This window comes from Urocampus carinirostris, chromosome 5, assembly GCF_059441175.1.
Source record: "Urocampus carinirostris isolate Australia breed hairy pipefish chromosome 5, RoL_Ucar_1.0, whole genome shotgun sequence".
NCBI lineage: Eukaryota > Metazoa > Chordata > Actinopteri > Syngnathiformes > Syngnathidae > Urocampus > Urocampus carinirostris.
The window spans coordinates 24,034,729-24,060,169 of NC_142353.1; the positions used below are offsets into that span (position 1 = coordinate 24,034,729).

Below are 25,441 nucleotides of genomic sequence, written 5' to 3' on the forward strand. Positions count from 1 at the left end.
ATAATATGGATGGAGTTTTTTTGGGGCGTTCCAGATGAAAAATAATTAGAAAACAACAAAACCACAGTGAATAATTCAGGTATTTTTATTGTCCAATTGCTCTTTGGGTTTATGTGAGTCATTACACTTTAATAAACAATAGAATGCAATTCAATATTCTTCAAATTATTATACAGTATATGATAGTTCCACTGTCAATAATGACACCGTGACATATGACATTAACATAAGTGTTTCCGCCCGGTCTCGAACCGGGGACCTTTCGCGTGTTAGGCGAACGTGATAACCACTACACTACGGAAACTTCCGTCCGTCAGGAAAACCTCACGAGAAAACTAATTACAGACCCGATAGACCACTTGTGATAAACGTTATACAGTCTACGCCTGGAATAAGGAGCTAATTCTGGGTCCGCACATTTTTTTCTTTTTAGTTATTTTGATTTTCTTTTTTAAGCCGTGTGTTACATGTTCATCAATATAGTCTTAACAATTAATAACCGACATTAGGTAAGTTAATAATTAATACATATGAGGTGACACATGTATTAAATCTACAACATCTAATACATATATATATACTGGTATACTGTATATTCGAATGCACGAACTGGAATGATGTAATTGATGGAAAATAAAGTGTTTCCGCCCGGTTTTGTACGGGGGACGCGAAAGTGATAACCTCTACACTACGAAAACTTGCTACTTTTAAACATCCTCACGTCTCGAACGATTACAGACCTGTTAGACCAATTCTGACAGACGTTATACAGTCTACGCCTGAAATAAGAAAGGATTCTGGGTCCACACATTTTTTTTTAGTCATTTAGAATTTCTTTTTCAAGCCGTGTATTACAAATGTATCCATCTGGTCTTAACAATTAATAACCGACATTAGGTAAATTAATAATTACAACAATTACATACATATATGTTGATAGGAAAAGGTGTTTCCGCCCGGTTTCGAACCGGGGACCTTTCGCGTGTGAGGCGAACGTGATAACCACTACACTACGGAAACGTGTTCTACGCACTCCGTGCAATTCCAGCATTGGACTGAAATGGAAATCATGCCCTCTAGGCTGCGATCGATTGGCAATTTTCACTTTTCTGGAACTTATAACAGCCGCACGCGGCCCGAGTGAGGATAAGTACCTCAGAAAGTGGACGGAACTCACGAGTGTTTCTTTACGTTGCCGCACAAATGGCAAAGAGAAGGAATATATTCAACCGATCGATTATGATCGTTTAGTAAATATCAGAATGGTTTTAAAACCACGGATACTACACAAGGACGCACTTTCCTTGATCGGAACTCTATTTACTATCATATTTTCACACTCCTCGTAAACTTCCGTTCCGCGCAGGCGCAGATCAAACAAGTACAACAGTGACACACGTGAGAAATATAATTATTATAATATTAATATAATATATAGTATTATAATAAACACTCTCATTATATATTATGCTGAAATTGTATTTAACAGCAATGATGATAATGATGACGGTGAAAATAGGCATGGTCATAATATTTATGATGATGATGATGATGATGAAGCGACCGGTGTTGTGCCGAGAAATGCATCCCTGCCGAGATTTGCACCCCCTAGCTACTATAAGCACTTTTACCTCGTTTTATCTCACTTTTATATCACTTTTCGGGAAATTAATGGCGAACATATAACCAAACCCACTTTGTCTTGCATTTGTTGGGAATGTAATACAACTTAAACCATCTTGTCTTTGTATTTGTTGTGGATGTAATCGAACAGTAATGCACACCATATATAAATCACTTTTGAGAACTGTTATGCACTCTACCATGAAGCTTATTATGCTGAAATAAGCTTTATGGTAGAGTGCATAACAGTTTTAATACGAATGATTTGAGTAGATGCAAATCTCGGCAGGGATGCATTTCTCGGCATAACACCGGGCGTCCACAGAACCAATGTAAATAAGTACATTCATGAGGTGTTCTTTTACATGTAAAAACACAAAAGATTTAGCTGTAAAACACAATTATTAAAGAAGCCTGGGGGTCGGATTAAATGTGTATATGTTTTCTTCCTATTCCTTTTCGGACATACATGTTAGCACTGTTTTTTTTGTTTGTTTGTTTTTTTGACTTCTTGTTCTATTTGTATCATGTTCATTCATTCATCTCAGTCACTCCTTTCATTGGCCTTCAGTATTAGTGTATATTTTATGTATGCATCCTATAGCTACAGTGAAGACAGATATTCACTTTATTAGGTCCCTTTATTTTACAAAGTGGGCCAGCGTCATGGAAAGTAAAAAGTATGATCTTAACGGGGGTGTTAGATCCAAATTTGAACAACCACTGCGGTTTCACATTGACTTTTGCAGTCTCTTGCTATCGACAGATGCTCACGACACAGCAGTGCCAGTTTCGAGTCCTGGCTATTTACGCAGGTCTGAGTGGCTCCAGTTGAAATCAGTGGCTCTTCGAGCGATCAAACAGCTCCTTGAGTTGTTGCTTGGAGGTAGCTTCTCTCTGCTGCATGAGCTCAGAACTGCCTTTGGTGACACCCCAGCTGTCTGGTTTGGACATGGAAGGGCACAGTGGACGACCAGAAGACGGCTTCAGGTTCTCCCAGTAATCCCGGCGAGCTCTAAATCACACAAAAGACAATAGTACTCTGAGCTTTATATAAGAGACGTATTTGATTTATTGTGGGACTGTCATGATTCAGTTCGGCACTGAAGCTGGTTGATTAATTGCACTGCTGGCCACTATAAGGCAGCACAGGAAAGTTTAATTGAGATTAGGCAAACGTGACAGATTTATATTGAAAAGGTGTTCATCTATTTTTCTAAATGTATGTCTGTCTATCTGTAAAATCCTGGGCCCAGGCAGGAAATCTTCTCTCCCACTTTTTTTTGTGGAGGGTCTACACAGTATGCACCTACTTTTGATCAAATATTATTTGGATAACTACTTTTTACTTCTACTTCAATCCATCCATCCATTATCTGCACCGCTTATCCTCATTAGGGTTGTGGGGGTGTTGGAGCCCATCCCAGTCATCTTGAGGCAGTGGACACCCTGAACTGGTTGCCAGCGAGTCGCAGGGCGCACAGAGACAGACAATTCACTCGCTCATTCACATCTAGGGACGATTTGGACTGGCCAATTAACCTGACCTTCATGTTTTTAGAATGTGGGTGGAAACCGGAGTGCCCAAAGGAAACCCACGCAAGCACGGGGAGAACATGCAAACTCCGCACAAGAGGATTCGATCCCATGATCACAGAAGTGTGCCGCGGACGTGCTTAGCACTCATCCGCCGTGCCGCCCTTACTTCTACTTGGGTAATATTATTCTGAAGTAACAGTACTTTTACCTGAGTAACACACTTTGGTGCAGCACCTCGGCGCCGGGCATACTTCAGCCGAAGCGCATCTTCGGGTTTACCTCAGTCCCGGTCTCTCAGATCGTTAATTGGTCGGGCTCGGGCTGGTTTGGGCAGGCCGGGCTGAAATTTTAAGACCCGATTTACCTCCTAATCTAGATAGACTTTCTTTCCACGGTATCTATCTATCTAAATCAGGGGTCTCAAACACCATTGAGTTGGGGGCCGCTGAAACCAGGGTCCGGGTGAGGTACGACCAAATGGAGTTTTCCACAAAAACGTGCTGAAAAAAAAACTTTCCGCTGTTTTTTAAAGGGGCAGTGTTCCATATTTGTCCACTAGATGTCGCTGTTCCGATTTTGAACCTGTTTTTGTAAAACAAGGACATCGTCTGGGAATATTATGTGGAGCTTTTTGACACACCCACACTTAATCACAATAATCTTATTTTCCAAAACAGTACCGGTATGTGAATATATTAGGGGTGATAGAAATAAAAACACTGTGGTACCCAAAAAGCATATGTGTTGTTGATTGCACGCTAAGCTATGCTACATTAAGCTAATGGTCAAAAGCATAGTGTGGCCGTCAAAACCCTTGGCTCTTGCGGTTTGGATACCTAAAAAATAACACCAGCCTTGCTACCTTTATACACCTCTAAATTAACATTAAACAAGAATAACAATCAAGGAAAACCGTACATTTTGGCTCCTACAAAACCTTTTGGGGCCAAAACTCCCAATCACCAAAATGACACAATACCTAGTTCAGTAAAGCATAGCGGCCCATGCACTCTTCAATTGTACACAGATGTATCACAGTAATATAGGCCCCTTATTACCTGGCCCTAACCCAGGGTTTGGTGTGCATCTCCAGACCGGCACCCCACATGCCGTGTTTCTCTGAACCAGGTGGAATGATCCCCCTCTCCATTGCCAGTTCCTCTGCCACGGCCCTAATGTGGTAGGGCTCAAATCCGCAGCAACCGCCGATGAAACGGATGCCAGCATTGTAGGCCTCCCTTGCGTACTTGTGCATGTCCCAGCGGGTCAAGATCCGGGGCTCCAGACCTGGGCAAGGATTTTATAAATTGCAAATGGCCTCAATTCATAAAGTGCATTCTTTTTGGGTGTTATAGTTTATTTAAAAAAGCCTCAAATCATGTTTTGGTCACTAGATTCGACATTGAAGCATACGCAAATGTCCTTAATTAGTGACAGTTTAGTAGGCATTGTTAACTACTATCTAGTGGTGAACCAAGTTAGTGCAGCAATTAAAGCTTCTTAAATCCGACCATTAAGACAATGAATTAATAATTTTAGTGCCTAGTGCAATCTTTGGTCATCACAATGCTGTGTGTTCTACAGTGTCTCTTTTCAAAGACCTCTGAGCCCATCACAAAGAAGGTGCATTTAAACTGCAAGAGATTTTACTCTTACCAGGTAGGTGGATGCCAGAACCCCACTTACAATGTGCCCTTTGGAGGCAGTTGGCGCAGGCCATAAACTTTAGGCACAAATATTGTGCCTGACCAAAAAAGTACAACCTTACCCGGGGAGTGAAGTGCAGAGATAGGCTTTTAATTAACACATTGGGACCCAAGGGGATGGGCCGGGTATGCTAAAACACCTTGCTGATGATAGTTCGCTGGCTGAAATGAGTCACAGATATTGCCTTATTTGAACTCTAACCCCTACACCACCAGCTTTCTCTTGTTTGTACATCAGTGAACGTTTGTTTTAGTAGTTTAACCTGGAATGACAGCAAAACTAAGGCTTTGGTCACCATATTTCAAATGTCAATCCCCAAAAAAATAAGATGAACTTACACCCATCCAGTATGGCCACCCTACTCGGGTTGCCTGGATGTAGATGTATTAACTAGCAATTAAAAGTGGAAATAATACATTAATAGAAAATGTACACTGTGTACAGGTTGGCTGGTGGTTGCATCTGTGTGACGTGTAGTTACCAAAGGGGAATTCTGGCAGGTCGATGAATCCCTGGCAGTTGCAGTCGGGAGTGTGGTAGGCCAGAGGCTGCACCATGTAGTGGGCCTTCAGGCCGGCCTTCTCCACAGCCACTTTCATCATCTTGACTGCCTCCACGCAGGTTAGTGGGTCAAAGTGGCAGTTAACACCTACAATTTGGGCACCTGTGCAAAAAGACAACACTGGTGTGTGACAGGGGTGTCAAACTCTAATAAATTTAAATTTCAATCCGTGAGTATCGATTGGAAAAAATTGAGAATTTTTATGTGATATTTTTTATCCAACAGAACCCATAATATTTTCAGTTATCAAACATTTAAATAAAAAAGGCCCTGGCACTACCAGGGAGCACCAAAGAATCACATTTGGCTGCAGAGCAGTTACTGACCCGGACACCACACTATTCAGCAACATCTAGTTGTCAAATAATCAGAGGTGGGGAGAGTAGCCAAAATTTTACTCAAGTAAAAGTACTGTTACTTCAGAAAAATGAGACCCAAGTAGAAGTAAAAACGAGTCATCCAAATAATTACTTGAGAACAAGTACAAAAGTACTTGGTGAAAAAACTACTCAAGGACTGGGTAACTGTAGCAATGTCTTATTTATTGTTTTATTTTATTTTAAACAACCATTCAATCAGATCATCAGTCCTAGAGGAATGTGTTGCCCATCTTTGCCTTAAATAGTCCCACCATAATATTGAAGCTCCAAAGAAATCAGGCCTGAAAAAAAATGTATGTGAAGTAAAAGTTGACGAACCTGCCTTGACCAGCCTGACTGCACACTCTCCCGGTGAGACACCGTGCATGTCGCCCTGTGGCCCGATGCAAAGCGAGGCAGCCACGGGTTTCCCTGTCCCCTTCAGCACCTCCACCGCCCACACGGCCTCCTCCACGTGCTCAAAGTACTGCAGGGCGAAAGCAAAGCTCAATGGACACACTGGGAAGTCTACAGTGTGCAAGTGTGCAACACAAGATCAGCATCTACCTCAGCAATCAGGAAGTCCACATTCTTCTTCATGAAGACATCCAGTTGCCTCTTGAAGATGGCTTTGACGTCGGCCTCGCTCTTGCAGCTCAGGTAGGACGGCGTCTGAGACACACCTCCCGCCACAAGGGCGTCGCCCTCGTTGGCCACTTGACGGGCCAGATCACAAGCGGCCTCGTTGATCTGGGCACCCTTTGAGATAAAAAAAGATTCCCCTAATGAGGCTGGCGTCTCTAAAATGTGTCTCCATCAGGCCCCCACCTGGCGCCATACTGCATTGGTCAGACATAACGTACGGTGGCTGCGAGCTTGTTGCCTCTGTTCTCCAGCTTGTCATCACTGGCGTAGAAAGTGAAGGTCTGCATCACATTGGCTCCTGCCCTCAAGAACTCACGGTGGAGCTGGCGCACTGGAGAGACAATTGCAATTTGAGGATGCTCAGTACTAAAAACCAGAAATACAACAATATGGGGTGAACTATCAAGGGAATGGATTTTGTGCTTAAAAAGAATATTTGGTGAGTAAAACATGGCTATGTCCTAAAATAAATCTGCATTTTTATGAGGTTATTATTCATGCTTTTTTTATATGTGTTGCAGTTTTAGCTGCAGTAAAGTTTATAAAAGCTATTCAAGGTTGGATTATTTCAGCCTACTGAAGACACGGCCCACCACTGGTTTAATTTAATACGTGCTTGCACTTCAGAAAACTAAGTACGGTGGGTCCATAACCATTACTACTAGTGTTACATAGAATTTCCTTGGAAAAAAAACACGTGCTTTGTCCCCTGTAAAGTTGCTTGAAATGAATGCCAGTTTTCAATATTCTACTTTCTTAGGTGACACGAACAAAGAAGGTGGCAGATGATGTTATGAAAAAATCCCATCACTTTAATAAGAGAGAAACAGAGAGAACAAGAGAGAGACAAAGACAAAAAGAGAGACGCAGAGACACAGAAACAGACACGGAGAGACAGAGAAAGACAGATGGAGAGACAATGACAAACACAGAGGCCAAGAGAGACAATTACTGTACAGAGAGAGACAAAGAGAGACAAAGGGAGGAAGAGAGAGTGTGGTCGAGAGAGTAAGAGAGACGATGATTGAATTGACCACACTCCTTAACAGACATGCTCCAAAACATAAGAAACATATTTTTTCAATAGAATTGGCTGTTGAGCAGTTTCTTTTTGACTGGCTAGTGTCTCACCTGCTTCGGGGTGCTCAACAGCTGCCTCAGGGGTCCAGGGACCCGCCTTCACGTAGCCCCTTTTTTCCAGGGCGAACACAAAGCCACCATCGCCGATTACCACCTCCCCAGCGTTGAGACGCTCCAAAATTCCCTGCAAGGGGTGAAACGTCAAAAATGGATGTCAAATGGTAATTAAAGAAAGAAAAATGCACACAAAAACATACAAAAATATACACAAGAGCCCCTTAACTCAATACATAATAGTTTTGCAAAAAACAAAACAAAAAAAAACTAGTCAATAATGAGCAAAATACAAGAACATCATATAAACATACATTTTTAAGAAACTCGTAGATCGAGAAACTCGCATTTATTTTGCAATGGTGCCTTTAAGTCACTTTGAGTCTGTAGTTTGTATTCTCCCTTGTGCCTCTTTAGCACTCATTTTGGGTTGCAATACATCAGTGAAAGTGACATCTAGCGATCAAATAATACACACAGTCCCTTTAACTATTTTCCAACCATCATATGATCCTTTTCAAAGTGCACGATAAAAATATAATCCCATAATCTGCTTTCCAAGTTACATGTTACTGTTCTGTTGACATTAAATTCAGTAAGTTTTGTTTTAAAAACAAGTATTAAAATAACTTTTAATGAGGATTATTGCTTATTTCAAGATCTTTCAACAGTAAAATCAGAACTATGCAAATAATGAGTAGTTAAATTTGAATACTGTACAGTATCTTCAATCGGCTCTAACTTAAACACTTGAAAACCATTGGAATCTTTGACCCTAAACAATATTAACAAAAAACAGTCTGCAAAATACTGCACTTAATTTTTATCTTTTGGTTGAATCAACGTAGCCATATCAAACATACGGCCCGCGGGCATGACCCGGCCTGTTGGATGAATTAACCCTACCCACCATAAATTCACGGGTATGGCAAAAAATGAAGTAAGTCTCTCTGTAGTTTCTATCAAAAGTTCCAATTTTTAAAATAAATGCAAACCAAATGCTCCCTCTGGCTGCTACAGGGCAGAAATGGATATACTCTCTGCTTTAGTTGGCCGAGCCTGGTAGTTTGATCTGAGGTCGACAAATTTTATTTCCCATGCATTCGTAATATCTTTATTTGGTTTCCTTTTTTGATTATTTATACCTGTATGATAATTAAGGCAAAAAACACTTCATAGCTCCCACTTAAGTTTGCATTGCGCTGTGACTTGGTTCGGGTGTAAAACTGCATTCCCTCAACTGCTAAAATAAATCAGTTAACGCATTCAATGCCAAACATGATCATAACATTTCTCAATGGACTGCACAGTTTTTTCTTGCCAGCATTTTGGTTTAAGATCAAGGGATGGTGTAATTGTAACCTATGCAGTCATTTTTTTTAGTTTTTTAAATGTATTATGCTTAGACAAAATCCCTTGTCATCCATGATTATGAGATGTAGGGTAATGCTCAACGATTAAGCATAATACTCCAAAACTGTCAGTTAAAAATGTTTAGTTTACATTCTTTTACTGATTCAAGTCAAGTCACATTGATTTGTATAGCCCTTAATCACAAAAATGTCTCAAAGGACTGCACAGGATTACAATTACACCATCGCCTGATCTTAAACCAACATGTGGGCAAGTAAAAACTCAAAACCTCAGCATGAGGAAAAAAGAAACCTTGAGAAGGGGCCTCGCAAGTGGTAATCCTCCTTCCAGGATGACTGGGGTGGAATGGATTTAGCATTGAGTCACAGTTCACAAACATAATTAACATCAATAAAAGAGAACACTAAAAACGGATCAGGCCCCAGAGCCAAACAGAGTTTGACATCCCTCAATTTAAGTGTTTGTGTCACGTTTGTTTTTAATTGTACATTTCAATACATCAACTTTGGAATACATTTTCATTTGCAATCTGAATATTGAGGTAAAAAGTAAAGGACTCATACATTGCAAGGCTGTCTCTTGTCTAAGGACACTCGGAAGGTGACGATTGTCTCTGAGTAATTTTAGCCACGTACTTCCGATCACTTACCTTTGCTGGTGCCATATTCCCAGTACTACGTGGACCTCTGACTGCACAGACTTTGACAGGCTGAAAGAGACATTTTAACAGACGAGAGCTCGTCCTTAAATCCATCACAAACAGGGGAGGGGTCTAGGCAACAGACACTCTGATTGGCAAAGCTTAAGTTATGCAACAGCTGCCCCCTTTACCTTTTGGGATAAATGAATGTTGACAAGTTTGTTCCTGATTAATTTACACTTGTTGGTTTGTTTTGTGTCTCGGTTTAAGTGCCGGAGATGCTGACAAGACCCCTTGATAAGACTAAAATTGATAGTGACTGAATTATCTCAGAACGAATGAAGGCATTTAGTGAAAAATGGTAATACGGAGAGCATTCTTGTAGAACTTTACACTCCAGGGGAAATGATTAAACCTGTAATGTTTGTGTTGTCTTGTGTAATTTTACACTCTGGAATGGGCTGATCTTGATAATGTTCAAACCTTGCGTTTGTTGGATAAAAACAAACAGGTTTGAAGGTTACATAAAAAGTAAATCAACAATCTGTTGTTATTACGATGCAGCTGTGGGCCGTGAGAGCCTGCAAGGCCTTCTCTGCTGGCCAAAAAATATCGGAATCATATGATGTTAACTATATTTTGTCCATCAATACTACTGACTGATTCTGTTTTATCGTGCTTTGCCTAAAGAAAGCCATAATTAATTGTAAACATAGTGTCAAGGTTAAAACTTGAGATTGTATCAATCTAAAGAAAGAAACACACTCTGAGTCAGAGACTGATTTTGGGTAGCCCTTTCATCGGAGACACATCCGACCTGAGCTTTCCCCTAGATCAGCTTCCAAGATCGGCTCAGGGAGAAAAGACACCCACCAGCCCATATATTAAAAACACAGGCGTAAAACAACACATCTGATTGGCTTAAACAAGATTACATGTATACATAATACAAATCTGATTAGTTTAAACAAAATAACATGATTAAATGAGCAATATCATGCTGGTCGCTAGATGGCGTGCGAGCACAATGACTGAACAGTAACAAAAGTAAAACTTTTGTAACATAAAAGAACAATGAGTTATAGGGAGTATACAAGGGGAGGCAAGCATGTGACCAGACTTCCCAGCACTAGTGAAGGACGTCTTGATTAATAGTTAGCGGGCCCCAAGATGAGGCAATTGTTGTAAGAATATAAACAGCACCTGAAAACAACACTTTGTCGGCAAAGTGCGCATTTCGTCGAATTGCAGAAAATCAAATTAAGCGAAATGGCACTGAAAAGAAAATCATATTCTGCAGATTGCAAGATGCAAATTGTGAAATAAATGGCCAAAAGGCAGAAATTTTGTAAAGCTTGTAAGATTTTGGCGAGAAGCGTAAATGACGTCTGACGTAAGGCACATAGAGGTGGAAAGAGGAAGCGGTGCATCTATTACCGTGACACCGTAGATAAAAATTTCTTTAGAATTACTGATTTAGAGTTTAACTAATAATTTAATGAGCATGTTCTTTATGTTAAAGTTATCTCAATAATATAACTTGGGCGCTTAGTGCTTATCTCGGTGCCAAACTGCAGCGCTGAAGTGTGTCACTCAAGTAAAAGTATTGTTACTTCAGAAAAACATTACTGAAGTAGAAGTAAAAAGCATTCATCCAAATAATTACTTGAGTTAAAGTAAGTGTGCAGATCATCTACCAAGGGAAAAAATACTGAGCGAGAGAAGCCTGTACCGGCCTGATGTAATGATTGACATTTTAAGCCTGAACCGGCCCCGGGCCCAAGATCGTACCTCTAGTAACAATACACAAAACATTGATGAGAAAAACGTAGGTAAGATGTAAAAAGATGTGCAAAATACATGACAGCAACAACGCAGCTTCCTATCTCGCCGCCTGGTCGAAGCAGACGTTGACATGGTTCAGATCCAGCTGCTGGTCCTTCTTCCTCATTTCACCATCAGCCAGGCAGGAAAGGAAAAGAAAAGGATGAGGGGACCATTGTTGCTGTCATGCACTTTCCAACGAAGATAACATGAAACTCGAACGGCTGTGTACCATTAGAACATCTCCCTTTTTGGCAAGGTCATCTACCGAATTTATTGTGAATTATTGTGATCCTGACCACCCTTGTTAAATGGTCTGCTTTAGATAGCGCTTTTCAAGTCAATGAAGACCTCCCAAAACGCTTTACAATGTGCTTCACACTTTTCCCTTTCACACACTAAGTAACCGATAGCTGCATAAGCCATGCTATTGGGGGCATTAGTGTCTTGCCCAGGGACACTTGGACATGTAACAAGGAGGAGCCGGGAATTGAACATGCGACCTCTTGATCCCAAGACGAGCGCTTTACCCTCTGAGCTAATGCCGCCTGAGAGAGTAGAATGTCTTTTTGGGAAAGCTGCTGAGTCAACAGAACCAAAAAAATACCTCGCCGATTTTTTGGGCAACAGTTTTCACATCAGAACGTAACAGAAGGTGTTAATTTTTAATGTTGCTCTAGACCAGCAGAATAGAATGACTTTCTGGGAAAAATGCATAAAAATAAGGCTCAAACAATCAAAATAAATACAGGAATAATTTTGAATATATATATATATATATATATATATATATATATATATATATATATATATATATATATATATATATATATATATATATATATATATATATATATATATATATATATATATATATATATATATATATATGCAAATATATATGCAAATATATACAGATGAAAAGTCCTTTACTGGAGAAAGAGCCTTTAATATGTCACAAAAGCAAAGGAGGTAATTTTATCACCACAAATATTGTTTTTATTTTACAAAAACTCTGAATGGAAACAAAACAGACCAACTCAAAAGAAAAAAATCCCCATTGATTTAGGATCTGGTATCAGTATCATCACACACGTATCAGAAGTCTTTGGGAGCAAAGTGCACTGCGATTGACTGCAGTGGTCGAACTCTCTGGGGTCATTACAAGTGACTACCGAGGTCCGGTTGATGTCTGAGGAATAAAAGGATGCTTCACACTGACAACAACTGTGACCAGATGATGAAGGTGCTGTATCTCAGTTAGATCAGGAGGCTTCTCCTGCCACTGGTAACCATGGAAAAAGTACTATATATTTCATGTGGCTGAGATAATCCAACCCTTCAAAAAAAAAATGGCCTGGAGATGGATGGGTGCTGTACTTACCCAAGACACACGATAGGAAGTGGCGGCCCAAAACAATTAGGCACAGAAGGTGCAGTATTCCTCCAGACAATCATACAAACATGTTGACAAATATTCTATGCGCCAGGGGATTGTTTGCGGAAGAGCTTTGACGTCATTGATGAAACACAAGACTTTCAAAATGGCGAAGCCTTTGAACAAAACATGTAGCTCTGAAATAGACAGCGATTGTAGGGAATCTTTCTGTTTTAACTATCACTAAAATAATGTTGCTTGTAAGCAATAAATTATACTATTTTATTGTTCTTATTTTACTTATATATTACAAGCTTTTTACATTTTATTGGTTACACTATTTGCACTTACCCAGGCTTAGTTTCAAAATATTGTGCAATAGAAGGTAAATTAGAGTTCATTTTTGTCATGAATTTCCAATTGCCCTCACTTGTTCCCACTCGTCTAGCCCCAGCTGCTGCTCGTTTCCTGATTGGTTACCCTCCTATTCAAACACATCACTCTCATTCACTCCTTGTCAGTCCGTCAGCAAACCTCCACACATGCAAGGCAAGAACTTTTTGAATCAAGCTCCTGCATGTTCCGTCCTGTTCTGTTTCCTGCCTGTCCGTCCCTGGCTTCCCGATCGTCTCCAGTTACCTGACTTGATTCCGTCCTCCGACCACGCTCCGATCTCCCGTCCCGGCTGCCCGACTTGTTTCCGTCCTCCAACCACGCTCCGATCTCGACGGCTTTCTGCTTCTCCTGCCCAGCGAGCACCGGATCGCTGTCGTTTTGTTTCCCCCCCCGCCTGACTTCCCTGATTCCTCATTAAAGCTTTGTGTCAAACGTTACGTGTTTGAGTCTACTGCCTGTTCTGGTTGTGACACTTTTGACAATTTCATGTATATGTATCCACGTTACGTTGTGGAATTTTTTGGTTATTCTCTCTTGACTTTTGTTCGGAGACACTTATAATATAGATATTTATATATTTTTTACACTGGTTCAGTTTGAATAAGTGTGGACAAATCAATTCAAATGTGGATATTAGTCATACTAAGTACTTGGATTGGTTATACCCTTGTCCTGGGATTGTTATCTTTCCATTTTCACTATTACTACAAAAAGGTTTTTCAGTTGGTCGTAGGATTACTCATACATTACAACTTTTAAATAGGATCACATTCTGTGTACACGTTATTTGCAATGCTAGTTAAAATATTGTGCAATGTAAGCAAGTTTAGTTGTCTTTTTTACGTTGTCATAAAGTATTCGTATTGTCGTTACATTTCTGCTTTTAGAGAGTTTGCCGCAAAAAGTACCGATATCGGATGAGTAGCCACTGATCGATACTACCCTGTTTTTACTTGGATAGGATACCGATACTAGAAGTAGCGCACACCCCTAGTGTCCACCAATTTTGAGAAATTCGTGTTAAAGATCCGGAGTCCAGATTCAATGTAGATGAGAAGCAACCCTATTGTTGTTGTTGATATTTCATATTTATGTCGTTTATCATCAGTAAGCGGTTGGTCTTTCTGCAGTTTTACAAGAAAAGGGGCCGGCAATAATCTAATCCTTTTCAATCGCTAAAACAAAACATCCAATGTGACGTTTGCAAAGATAATACCAAGTTGCCACACTTAAAATGCCATGTTCGAGTTTAATGTTTTAAGATACATATATTGTTTATCAAGAATCTGTTTCAAGCTCTGTTGCACCATCCTTTTCTTGTTTTTCTGTTGTCATTTGTCTTATTTTTTTGGTTTCCCGATTTGCTCCCGCAGTTCCATCAGACGCTTTATTTCTTGATCGCTGGTGGCCTCCTTGGTCTGCATGAGATCAGCGTGTCCCCTCGACATACCCCAATGATCGGGAGTAGACATGGAAGGACATTTTGGGCGGCCGGTTGCAGGTAAGAGTTTCTCCCAGTGGTCACGACAGGCCCTGACGAGAAAAATTCAAGGTACATATCCTCAAAGGGACACAGTGTATTATTTGAGTATTAGATGTTGCTCTAAAGTGCAGTGCTACCGAAAAGGAGTGTTAAAAAGCACGAGGATGTCTACAAACAACTGGAGACTTAAAGTCACCACACCACAACATTATTTTTAATTTCAAAAATTAAGAAAATAAAAAAGGGTATAATATAAAAAAGAAAAAAGAGAAAAATAAAAAAATACAATATAAAAAGTGAGAAAAGAAAAGAAAGAAGAAAAAACTGCACCACTTATATTGTCACATTCAACCCTTGTTCTGACATGTTTATATTCACCTACAAAGTAAAACTGAATACGGTTTCTGTGGTATCGTCTCCAGCACAGAGTACAAAGACTCTGAATTTCTCCTCATGCAGATATTCTCCATAACGTATGTATTCACATCCAAGCCACATTTAAAATATCTAAAAAAAATAGCGAAATAAATGGGTCAGCTTATACGTGCATATTTGGATGTGTGTCACCAGTAAAGGATGCTAGAAAGCGCCTGGGGAGGAAGCTCGGTTTATACAAGAACAACAAACTGACGGGAAAATAATGGGACAAACTTGAGTACAGAATTTACGGCAAAAGTCTCCTGAATGTTTGTCTTTTCACGTGTCACATTATTTTCGCAATAGAACATGCCTGGAGAAAAAAATCAAATGTCTTGGACCCAGAACTGTTGAAAGAGATCTGGGAGTGATTTGATGCCCAGAGACAAAATTGATAAGGAGTTTCTCAGCTGAGTGTTCGTTTGCAAGCTCTCAAGATTGCACAAGCCAAGAAATATGAAAAGGGTTCACTGTTTCCACGGGTCGGTGTGCACATTTTCTTCTATTTATTTTACTACGTGGCTAATTTTAAGCAGTTGTAGGAGCTCAGCTTCTACGCGGGTATAAACGGTAATTCGTAACTCGGTGGTTACTTTAAGGGCTGCCTACATTCCAGTTTCAGTGATCTGGGGGGTAACTAAAATACTTTTTGGATAAAGTAACTACCGTATTCATTTGTGTAACACATTCTTTTCAAACAAAAAAATAACTTAAAATTTGGGTGCTTAAACACGTGTTTTTACCGGATTATTGCAAAACACTGACCCGGTAGTGGGGGGGCCAGACTTTAACCACTGGACCACCAGTGATATAGATGACTTACGAAAAGGCATTTTATCTCATTATCACAGTGCCTTAGGTCACGGTACCAGTAACATTTGTTAATTCTGTTACAATGAAAATAAATGTGTCACTTACTTGCTTTGAATAGGGTTCCTTATCCACACACAACCCTCATTCTATTCTATTCAAAGCAAGTAAGTGACACATTTGTCATTGTAACATGTGAAACACACATTCGTTCCTGGCACCGACTAAAATTTGTGTGATAATGAAGTAATCCGTACCATTGACGATCCAGTGATTAGAATTCGGTGCTCTCACCGTTGCAACCCGGGTTCAATTCCCGTTGCATCCAACCGCGAAGTTTAAGCTGAAAATAGTTTAAGAATATTTTGTACACATTTCTATTAGAAAATAAGGGGTGTGCGTTATACACGAGTGTGCATTATACACAAATATGTACAGTAGTTACTGTAACAAGTGACTTCAAACTCCGATAAAAACACTGAAAGATGCATCACCTGGCTCTGACCCAAGGTTTCGTGTGCATTTCCAGACCAGCGCCCCACATGCCGTGCTTGTCCGATGCCAAAGGCCAAAACCCCCTCTCAGCCGCCAGTTCCTCTGCCACGGCCCGGATGTGGTATGGCTCAAATCCGCAGCAGCCGCCAATAAAACGGATGCCGGCATTGTACGCTTCTCTCGCGTACTTGTGTACATCCCAGCGGGTCAGGGTTCGGGGCTCCATAGCTGAAAGTAGAAAATCATTGCTTAAGGTACGAGGCAATTTGACAATTTGGAACATACAGTACATTATTGTGTGAGTTTTACCAAACGGGAATTCCGGTAGGTCGATGAAGCCGTGGCAGTTACAGTCCGGGGTGTGGAACGCCAGAGGCTGGACCATGTAGTGAGCCTTCAGGCCAGCCTTTTCCACCCCCTCCTTCATCATCTTAACGGTTTTAACACAAGTCTCAGGGTCGAAGTTGCAATTTACACCAACAATTTGGGCACCTACAGTATGTCAAAACACCAATAACAATTCCTGTTCATGTTGTCCTCAAATTTCCCAGGTTTGTCCACAGTATACATCTGTAGGTTTCAATAGGACACGAAGAACTGCGTACCGGCCTTGACCAGCCTGACGGCGCATTCACCAGGCGGGACGCCTTCCATGTCGCCCTCGGGTCCCACGCACAATGTTGCCGCCACCGGCTTTCCACTGGTCTTCAGCACCTCAACAGCCCACATGGCCTCCTCCACATGATCAAAGTACTGCACATGGAGCAGGAGATACTCTGTGTTATTTTTCTTATTGCCATACATTTTCTGAAACATTGCAAACATTGTATAAACGTTGCAACTAAACGTTGATTAGATTAACCTTTGACACTCTAGTTTAGTTTGGCCTCATCATTTTTTACCTCAGCAATCAGGAAGTCCACATTCTTCCTTGTGAACACCTCCAGTTGCTTTTGGAAGATGGCCTTCACGTCAACCTCGCTTTTGCAGCTCAGGTAGGACGGCGTCTGAGAGACACCTCCGGCCACCAGGGCATCACCCTCGTTGGCCACCTCTCGGGCCAGATCACAAGCGGCTTCATTGATTTGGACCCCCTAAAATGTAGAAGGATACACTGGTCACATGACTGCGCGGCTTGACTGGGCCACTTTTAAATATGGTTGCTTTTATTCTTTTGACCGAAGACTTTAAAAAAATTTAAAAAATCTTGGCCCAACCAGGTTAGGGACAACTGCGTTACAAAGGAAGGCATTCCTGGAACGTAATTACTTTTGTTGGTAATAAGTACGGTGGTTCCCTTAATCACTAGGGTCGTATGGCACCATTTCCTGCGGTGTGTCTTCGTACAGCCTGGTTGCACCCATTCTTATCCAGGCCAACAAATGCAGCACGTTGTCAACAACAAGGGTTGCGGTGGAGTGACTTCAGGTGGTTGAGTTATCTCTGCCGAGACCACTGTAGGGACTGAAGATTGACACTAGTTCTTTGATTTCTTTGAGTTGGTCCATTAATTTAAACCAAACTGTGTTCTGGTGCTCCTACTCTAGTCTACTGCTGTTTCAATGTTATTCCACATTTCATTAAATGCATAAAATAGATTACAATGTTTTCTGATTGCTGAACACTGCTTCATCACTCACATGGTTATATACAACCCTCGATCCGCAAGGAATACCGGGCGTAAATACATATAAAGTACAACTGAATAGTTATGGTGGTGCTGTCTTAAGCAAATAGTTTTAGCATATATAATTTCCCATCATAGAGATATTTTCCCCGCGATATAATTTCGCATCCACACTGAATTTACAACTATAAAATAAAATAATCAAATCAGGGGTTCTGTTTATATGCACTTATTTATTTTTGTTCAACTATTAGCGAGTGGTAGGCAGTGAGAGTAGAAGGGTGTGTGCCTTACATAGGAACAAGAAACCATCTGAAAATGATCGAGGCAAATGTAAACACAGAATTTACCTTAAACATGTGCTGAATTTTGATCTCTTTATATTTTAAATTATTTTTGCAATACACCATGCCTGGCTTGAGAAAAAATAAAATAAAACGCCTTTAGTAGTACCCAGAAATGGAGAAGGAGACGTTCGAGTGGTTTGAAGACAAAAGACAAAATGGATATAGATTGTCTCCACTGTGTTCTTTTGCAAGCGCTGAAGATTGCAAGAGCCAAGGAATATGAAGGATGCACTGCTTTTACAGGTTTGTGTACCCATTTTATTCTCTTTTTTTGGGGGGGCTATTTTCAAGATGTTTTAGGAGGCTGGCTACTAAACGGATATATACGCTAATCTGTAACTAGAAGGATACCATCAGAGTACTGCGTCAGGGCAAATGCTCAACCAAATGGGTTGGCCAAAATAAAAACAACATATGCTCAGGATCTTTTGGACCCAGGGCTTTCAGTTTACCCCCAATCTAGCTTACTTTTGACCCCACAGTTGTTAGAATCATTTTCATGCTGCCACCCACCGTCAAATGTAGGCTCTGGCCTCTGTTCTCCAGTTTGTCATCACTGGAGTAGAAGGTGAAGGTCTGCATGACATCAGATCCAGCTCTCAAGAACTCTCTGTGGAGCTGCCTAACTGAGAGCATTTTGTAGAGTTTTATGCGTCTGTGTGACCTTGAAAGCTTGCTTTCGGCAGAACCTCACCGGCTTCAGGATGCGTCACGGTGGCTTCGGGGGTCCATGGCCCGGCTTTGACGTAGCCCCTCTTTTCTAATGCAACCACAAAGCCGCCGTCACCGATGACCACCTCACCCAGGTTCAGACGCTCAATGATGCCCTGAGTAAACACAAACATACATTTTGGTCATTGTGGGTTATTATCAATTCTAACGGTATTTGCATACTCCCTATTCTAAGGTCGCCCTAAAAATAAAATAGAGACTCTTCTCACCTAGGCCACCACATGTTGACGTTTGACCTGTTTCCCTCTGGTAGGCTTTACAAATCCATTAATACAAGGACTATGAGGCTCAGAGACAGTTTCTTGCCCAGGGCCATCACCACACTAAACAAACGCGCAAAACTGTGAAAATATTAAACTTGCGACTTACTTGGGAATTTTTGCTGCTGCTAATGTTATTGCACTATTGCTCATTGCACTTGTTATTATGCACTATTCTTTCTTTGCACTAATATTATAACTTGGGCCATTCTCTTAGCACTACATTGTAAATATTTGTTGCCAATTTTTGAAGTCTTTATTACATGTTTACCCTCGTGGGCCATGTCTAATCAGTTTGCATACAATGTTTTGCCTCGTTGATATCGATGACAAATAAAGACAATTCTATTCTATTTTAGTAATTTGAATTCTAGTAAGTTCAAATTCAATTGAACCTTAGGGGCCGGTCACACAGACATTTGCGGCTGAATCACGGCCAGAAATTTCTGCCTTTGAGGCGGACGCCATTGGACGCACTAAGATCGCCATTCAGACGAGATACAGCGGTGCTTAACACGCAGTCGAAAATTCGCGCGCAGGTGGCAGCGCGAAATTATTTGGCACTGCTCAAATTTACTGAGCGCGGGCACACAGCCTTTCACGAGCGCACCGAGGCTGAACCACGGCCATAATTTTCTGGCCGTGAAGCAGCTGCTGTTGAGCGCTGTTGGACGTTTGGAGACCGCCATATAGACGAGATAGAGCAGTGCTTTACTCGCGGTCGGAAATATTCACGTGGTTGGCCGCGTTCAAAACTTTTGAGCTGCTCAAAAGTTTGAGCACGTGTTAAACCGCGTGCCGCACACGCGGTCAACACGAGGAAATGACGCGGAAATGACGCGCAAACGACGTGCTCTGGCCGCGGCCAGGGCGTGCTTACACATGGGTAGGACGGGAAATTTCAGCGGGTAATCGTGGGTGGAGCATGGTAATAGCATGTTTTGCGCCTGTATCGCGGTGTTATTACGTGAAATTAGCGTGTTACGCGTGTGACAGTCAAACGCCTTTCTCCGCGTATAAACAGCGCGAATGCCGAGCATCAGTTGTGCTCGTGACGTCAAGGGGGTGAACATGGATCCCCGTCAGCGTAGTTTCTCTTCATTTCGAATAAATCTTTCGGTGCATTCGCAGTGGTCGCAACAAGGCTTTAAAGTCAAGACCTTAACTTGGCCTTATTGCTAGAACCTTAACTTGGCAGGGGAGATACCATGATCATGAAGGTGGTTCTGTAGTTCTAAGATTGTCTACTATTTATTTAGTCACCTTAAAGTTGCTCTGTGTAGTAGCCATGATCTTTGATTTTTGCAATCCGGAGATGGAATAGGAGCTTGCTCTGTCCACTCCACGCATCGGCCCGGTATTGCAGTACCTCCGGGAACGGTGCATTCGCAATGATCGCAGCAGGGCTTTAGGGCTAGGACCTTAGCTTGGCATTTTGGCTGAGAGTAAGTGTCCCGGCTCTTAGGCTTTGTAGCGTATTATGAACTGACCGATAACGGATAATGGATAATGAATAACGAAGATAGAACAATAACCCTTAAAAACCCCAAAACCCCTTTTGGCCGAGAGTAAGAATCCCGGCTCCTAAGCTTTGTAGCGTATTATAATAATAATAATAATAATAATTTCCTTGTATTGTCATTCTGTGTAACAATGTACACAGAACGAAATGTCGATTGCACCTGACCCGTTGTAGCGAGCCGATGCAGCCGCAGCCAACAGAGGGCGCCGCCGACCACTTTTTAAGTCTTAGGAATGACTCGGCCGGGGCGCGAACCACCGACCTCCCAGTCTCAAGGCGGGCGCCTTACCATCTAGGCTATGAAATGATCGATAATATATAGTGATTAAAGAAGATAGACCAACAACACTTAAACCCTCCCCCCCCGTCAGCGTAGTGATCTCGTCTTAATCCAATTTTATTTCTTGACATTTCTTTTCAAGATAATAAAATAAAGATGATGCTAATGCTTGAAATCTTGATTTTCACGGGACTGTGTCTTGTGCGATTATGATTTTTACAGCCCGGTGCTGAGATTTGCATACCCTCGTTACTACAAACACATTTACCTCGTTTCATCTCACTTTTAGGGAAAGTAATGGCGAACATAAAACTAAAACCACTTCGTCTTGCATTTGTTGGAAATGAAATACAACTTAAACCATTCCGTTTTTGTTGTGAACGTAATCGAACCGTAAATTCTCCCCCCCTTGCGTGAACGCGCATTCTGCTGCGCTTCCAACGAAATCGATCGTATTCTATATAAAACGCCTATTAAAACTATAATGCGAGCTAATTATAACAATTGGGAGATCCTTGTCTATGTAACGCGTTTATTTAAACAATAAAGTGCGATCGTATTCTACAAAATGCGTTTGTCAACGCGGATGAAAAAGTCACCAACGTCAATGCACGCTTCCAACAGAAGCGATCGCTGCAGAATGCGCGTTCACGCGAGGGGGTGGGGGGGGGGGGGGGGGGGGTGGATGTGTTGCGTAGGAGTCGGATTTGGGCACAACACCGGCTCGGGAGCTTTTATACCCGTGGTCCACACGAGAGAATGACGCAGAAATGACGCGATGAGGAAGCGGAACAGTCGCCGGCGTCTTTTTTCCGGCCATACCACAGATGAACGGCGGGTTGGCCAAATTTGCGCATTTTTCATCCCGGGCAACCACGGGCAAAAAAAACCCGCAAAATTTTAGCCGTGATTCAGCCGCAAATGTCTGTGTGACCGGCCCCTTAGTCGGAACATAGACAAAAAATACTATATTGACCTTGGTTTGTTATTTACAAACAACCACCCTCTCGAAATTGGTTTATTTGTTTAGTCGGGCTGAGAAGCTTTGTCTCCTCATAACAACCCTGATATGTTTATTGGTTTTTGGTATTGGACACCTGCAAAGGAGATTGCCAGTTCATTATTATGACAATTAATGCTCACTTTTGTAACATAAACTGTTTACATTATTGTCACTATTGGCCAATAATGTTGCTGTTCTTTCATTTCCATGCTTTTTAAGAAAGATCTACTTTTGTTAACTCAAGATTTAATAAAAAGAAAGGGCTCAGGGGAGGGCCTTTAAAACAGGTTGGAATATCTTATCTGAGGTTTGGCTTTTCTCCTTGTTTTCTTGCAAGTTCAAATTCCACTGATGTCGTCAGTCCTTATTTTGAGTGTCTACTAAACTTTAAACGTATCAAACCCCTCCAAAATGTATTTTGTTTGAATGTGCCTTTTTTAATAAGCTCTTCTAAAATGGGTTAATCTGTCATAATTGGGTCATCATGCACACAATAACCCCCCGAAAATGGTCTTTTATTCAAAACAATGTCCAAATAATTATGTGATTTTGTTTATAAGGGCAAAAATCTTGCATAAAAAAATCCTCGCCTTTATTGTATCAAATACACACTTAAAATTGTTTCAAGGAAATTGGTAAATAATATCTATTTCGTACATAACAACCCAGAAAGATAGGTCGAATTGACCCGGGCCATGAATCTATCAATTTTTTTGAAGAAATTTGGGTTGGAGTGATTTTCAAATGTACCGTAAATTCACGAAACAGGGCACAAATAATTAAAAGTCCTTAAAATGCTCAAATTTAAGAACAAAACTCAATTTTGTCTATGTACAAGTCACACTGGATTTTAATCCAGAGTCTTAAATAGAACTAAATCATGTCATTCATTTCTTACATCTTAAACCCAGTGCACATGTGGCTCCAACTTTGAGAGGAAACCCCAGACCAAAAGCTGTTTTTAGCTGCACCGGTTACTTCTGCTCCGAGTTGTTTGTCACATGCTTTCAAACTATGTGACCATTCAATATGGGGATTACAAAGACAAACACATATTTACTACTGCGCTGAAAGTAAGCGTGAATCAGGGCAGCGTACAGGAAGGGGTGAGCCCTAAATATTTTAACGACAGAGCTAGAGCAAGCATACTGTGTAATATAGTGCCAGATTGCAACACAGATGTGTCTTTTTGTGTTGATGTCATTGGTGGTTTCCACAGTAATTAGCATTAAAAGGAACATTAGCGACCTGACCTTGACACAAATGATACGAAAAGAGAAGTATATCTTTTTTAATGGATAAATCTCGAATGTATAAATGGAGGATGTCACAATCAGCACTCTCAGTCCTGTTGATCTGTATGTTCTTTCTCTCTTTCCCACTCTTCCTCCCACTTGGTCTCTCTTGCTTGGCCTTACCTTATTTGGTCACTCACTTCCTGGTGCTAATTTCCTTCCTGTAGCTGTTGTAATTTGTCCATATTACCCTCCAATCATGACTCTCCATCTTCACTATGTAAACACTTCTCCCCTTGGCTCTGTGCTACTTCCTTGCCTTTATGTCTTGTCCCAGCGTTTTGACACTCAATTGTACCAAACCCTTGCATGTCCTTCTGGATCACAAATACTGCCCAACAAGCTCTTGGACTGTTGCCCTCTTTATTTGGACTCACTGGAATACCAACTCCTCACCTGGCATCCTGGACCACTGGCCTTGCTGTCTGACTTCCTGTGTACCAGCCCAGCCCAAATAAACAACCTCTGCTTTCTGTACTAACATGGGTTTCTCCACCATGCTTCCGCGACATCCCGAGTGGGTTCCTGACAGAGAACTGTGTTTGTGCGTGAAAAAGTTCAAATATCGTGAGTACGTTGCAGTTATTCAAGTACAGTCAAGCCTCCCTTTTTGCTCCTGTTATGTGTTACATAAATAATGAGGGCAATAACTACAACTAGAAGGGCATCATAAATGTTTCCAGATGTCACTGCAGTGTTTTGTATTTGTAGTGCATGCTGTTTTACTCAGTGAAGCCACAAAGAGAAAAAAAAGTATAATGCTGGACCATACTTAAAGCCACAGTGTTAAAATGTAGGCAAATAGTTCGTAGAGTAGCATGGGCTATATTAATTTTTGTTATTTTTCTAGCTCATGCGTTTTTTTTCAATGCGTCGAAGCTAAGATCTCATGCTTAGAGTGCTTATAGGACAGAAAACAAGCTAACGCACCAGGTCCAAAGGTGCAATGATGAAAAGGCGCTTTTAGGTTAAGAGCTGTTGCAACAGACGGCCGCACTAAAAGGCATCAACGAATTGAACTCTACAAGTAGGACACAGACTTGCAGTCTTACGCAATCAACCGAGATGCAAGAACTGGATCCAATGTTTCATTAACTGTAACAGTTTGAAAGAGAGAATCTAAATATTAGGATTGGCTATTACTTGATATGTAGCGCAGTAGTGTACACAAAAATAATCACAAAACAAAATCCCTGCTGACCTTCTTGACAGGTGCCATGTCTTCTTCCAGTCAAAGAACCCAGAGTTGTCCTTTCCAAATGCCGAAGAGTTATCCTTTCCCACTTTATAAACCCGCAAAGAATAATGGGAGGATTTTATATAAACGCCGGTGCCTTATTACAAAACAGTACGGCACACCGTTTAATAAAGTAATATAAAACTGTTGACACCCACAAGGGAGTTCACAAAGAGATATCAGTAAGCATCAGTAGCATCAATCATTTTTCTTTTAAACATTAACTGCAACTACTTATTTAATGCTTTCTTTGAAAGGGTTATCAATTCGAAAGGTCTGTCAATTTTTAACAGCCTTAGACAAGTGTGCAAAATTTTGCAGTCACTCTAATGCGTTAGCATGACGCTAATAAGCGTGCTAGAAAATACACTCTAAAGAGGCAAAGTGGATTATTTAGCACCCCATAATTGTGAAAAAATGATAGTTATTTGAATAACAAGCAAAAATACATGAAGTATCACGCTGACGTGTATTTTTTAATGCTCGTAGGTAGAAAAATTGGCATTTATCTGACACAAGCAGCACGGCCCGGTGCTGCAGCCATGATTTATTGAAATGTGTGCATAAAAAACAATTGCATAAACCAAGATGTTGGTTCTGATAGAGCCTATGCGGGTAAAACATGGTTTGTTTCTTGAGTTCATATGGCTTGGAGATAAAATGTAACCTTTGCCTTTTTTTATGCAATTTACCAAAGATATTGTCAGGAGTTTGAACAAGTTATTGACACTTTTAACATCAATTAAACACAT

General features: G+C 41.0%; 2 protein-coding genes, 2 non-coding genes and 1 pseudogene across 4 annotated transcripts; 1 reads left to right on the forward strand and 4 right to left on the reverse strand.

The window, feature by feature from the left end:
- Positions 1–231: 231 nt before the first annotated feature.
- Positions 232–304, reverse strand: trnav-aac (transfer RNA valine (anticodon AAC)). Its single transcript has one exon. It is a non-coding gene; the product is annotated as a tRNA-Val (tRNA).
- A 643-nt stretch (positions 305–947) lies between these two features.
- On the reverse strand, positions 948–1,020 carry trnav-cac (transfer RNA valine (anticodon CAC)). Its single transcript has one exon. It is a non-coding gene; the product is annotated as a tRNA-Val (tRNA).
- Positions 1,021–2,245: 1,225 nt separating this feature from the next.
- On the reverse strand, positions 2,246–9,759 carry LOC148365826 (betaine--homocysteine S-methyltransferase 1-like). Its single transcript, XM_088336263.1, has 8 exons — positions 9,593–9,759; positions 7,567–7,699; positions 6,654–6,766; positions 6,358–6,549; positions 6,130–6,277; positions 5,351–5,533; positions 4,221–4,449; positions 2,246–2,638 (listed from the first exon to the last, which is right to left on the reverse strand). Exons 1-8 carry the CDS (start codon positions 9,695–9,697, stop codon positions 2,461–2,463), a joined length of 1,281 nt encoding a protein of 426 aa, XP_088192389.1. The 5' UTR covers positions 9,698–9,759; the 3' UTR covers positions 2,246–2,460.
- Positions 9,760–12,380: 2,621 nt separating this feature from the next.
- On the reverse strand, positions 12,381–24,876 carry LOC148365827 (betaine--homocysteine S-methyltransferase 1-like). Its single transcript, XM_088336264.1, has 8 exons — positions 24,654–24,876; positions 19,055–19,187; positions 18,874–18,986; positions 17,289–17,480; positions 16,992–17,139; positions 16,696–16,878; positions 16,386–16,614; positions 12,381–14,714 (listed from the first exon to the last, which is right to left on the reverse strand). Exons 1-8 carry the CDS (start codon positions 24,669–24,671, stop codon positions 14,522–14,524), a joined length of 1,209 nt encoding a protein of 402 aa, XP_088192390.1. The 5' UTR covers positions 24,672–24,876; the 3' UTR covers positions 12,381–14,521.
- Positions 20,647–20,736, forward strand: LOC148365828 (U2 spliceosomal RNA; annotated as a pseudogene).
- Positions 24,877–25,441: the final 565 nt, after the last annotated feature.

Bases quoted from the DNA above. Each gene is read 5' to 3' on its own strand.
- LOC148365826 (XM_088336263.1), bottom strand. From the start codon at position 9,697: ATGGATTTAAGGACGAGCTCTCGTCTGTTAAAATGTCTCTTTCAGCCT. The intron at 7,700-9,592 runs GTAAGTGATCGG...CACCCCTTGCAG, and splicing joins GGAATATGGCACCAGCAAAG to GGAATTTTGGAGCGTCTCAA. The intron at 6,767-7,566 runs GTGAGACACTAG...TTGTCTCTCCAG, and splicing joins TGTTGAGCACCCCGAAGCAG to TGCGCCAGCTCCACCGTGAG.
- LOC148365827 (XM_088336264.1), bottom strand. The intron at 18,987-19,054 runs GTGAGGTTCTGC...AAATGCTCTCAG, and splicing joins CGTGACGCATCCTGAAGCCG to TTAGGCAGCTCCACAGAGAG. The intron at 16,615-16,695 runs GTAAAACTCACA...TTCTACTTTCAG, and splicing joins CCTACCGGAATTCCCGTTTG to CTATGGAGCCCCGAACCCTG.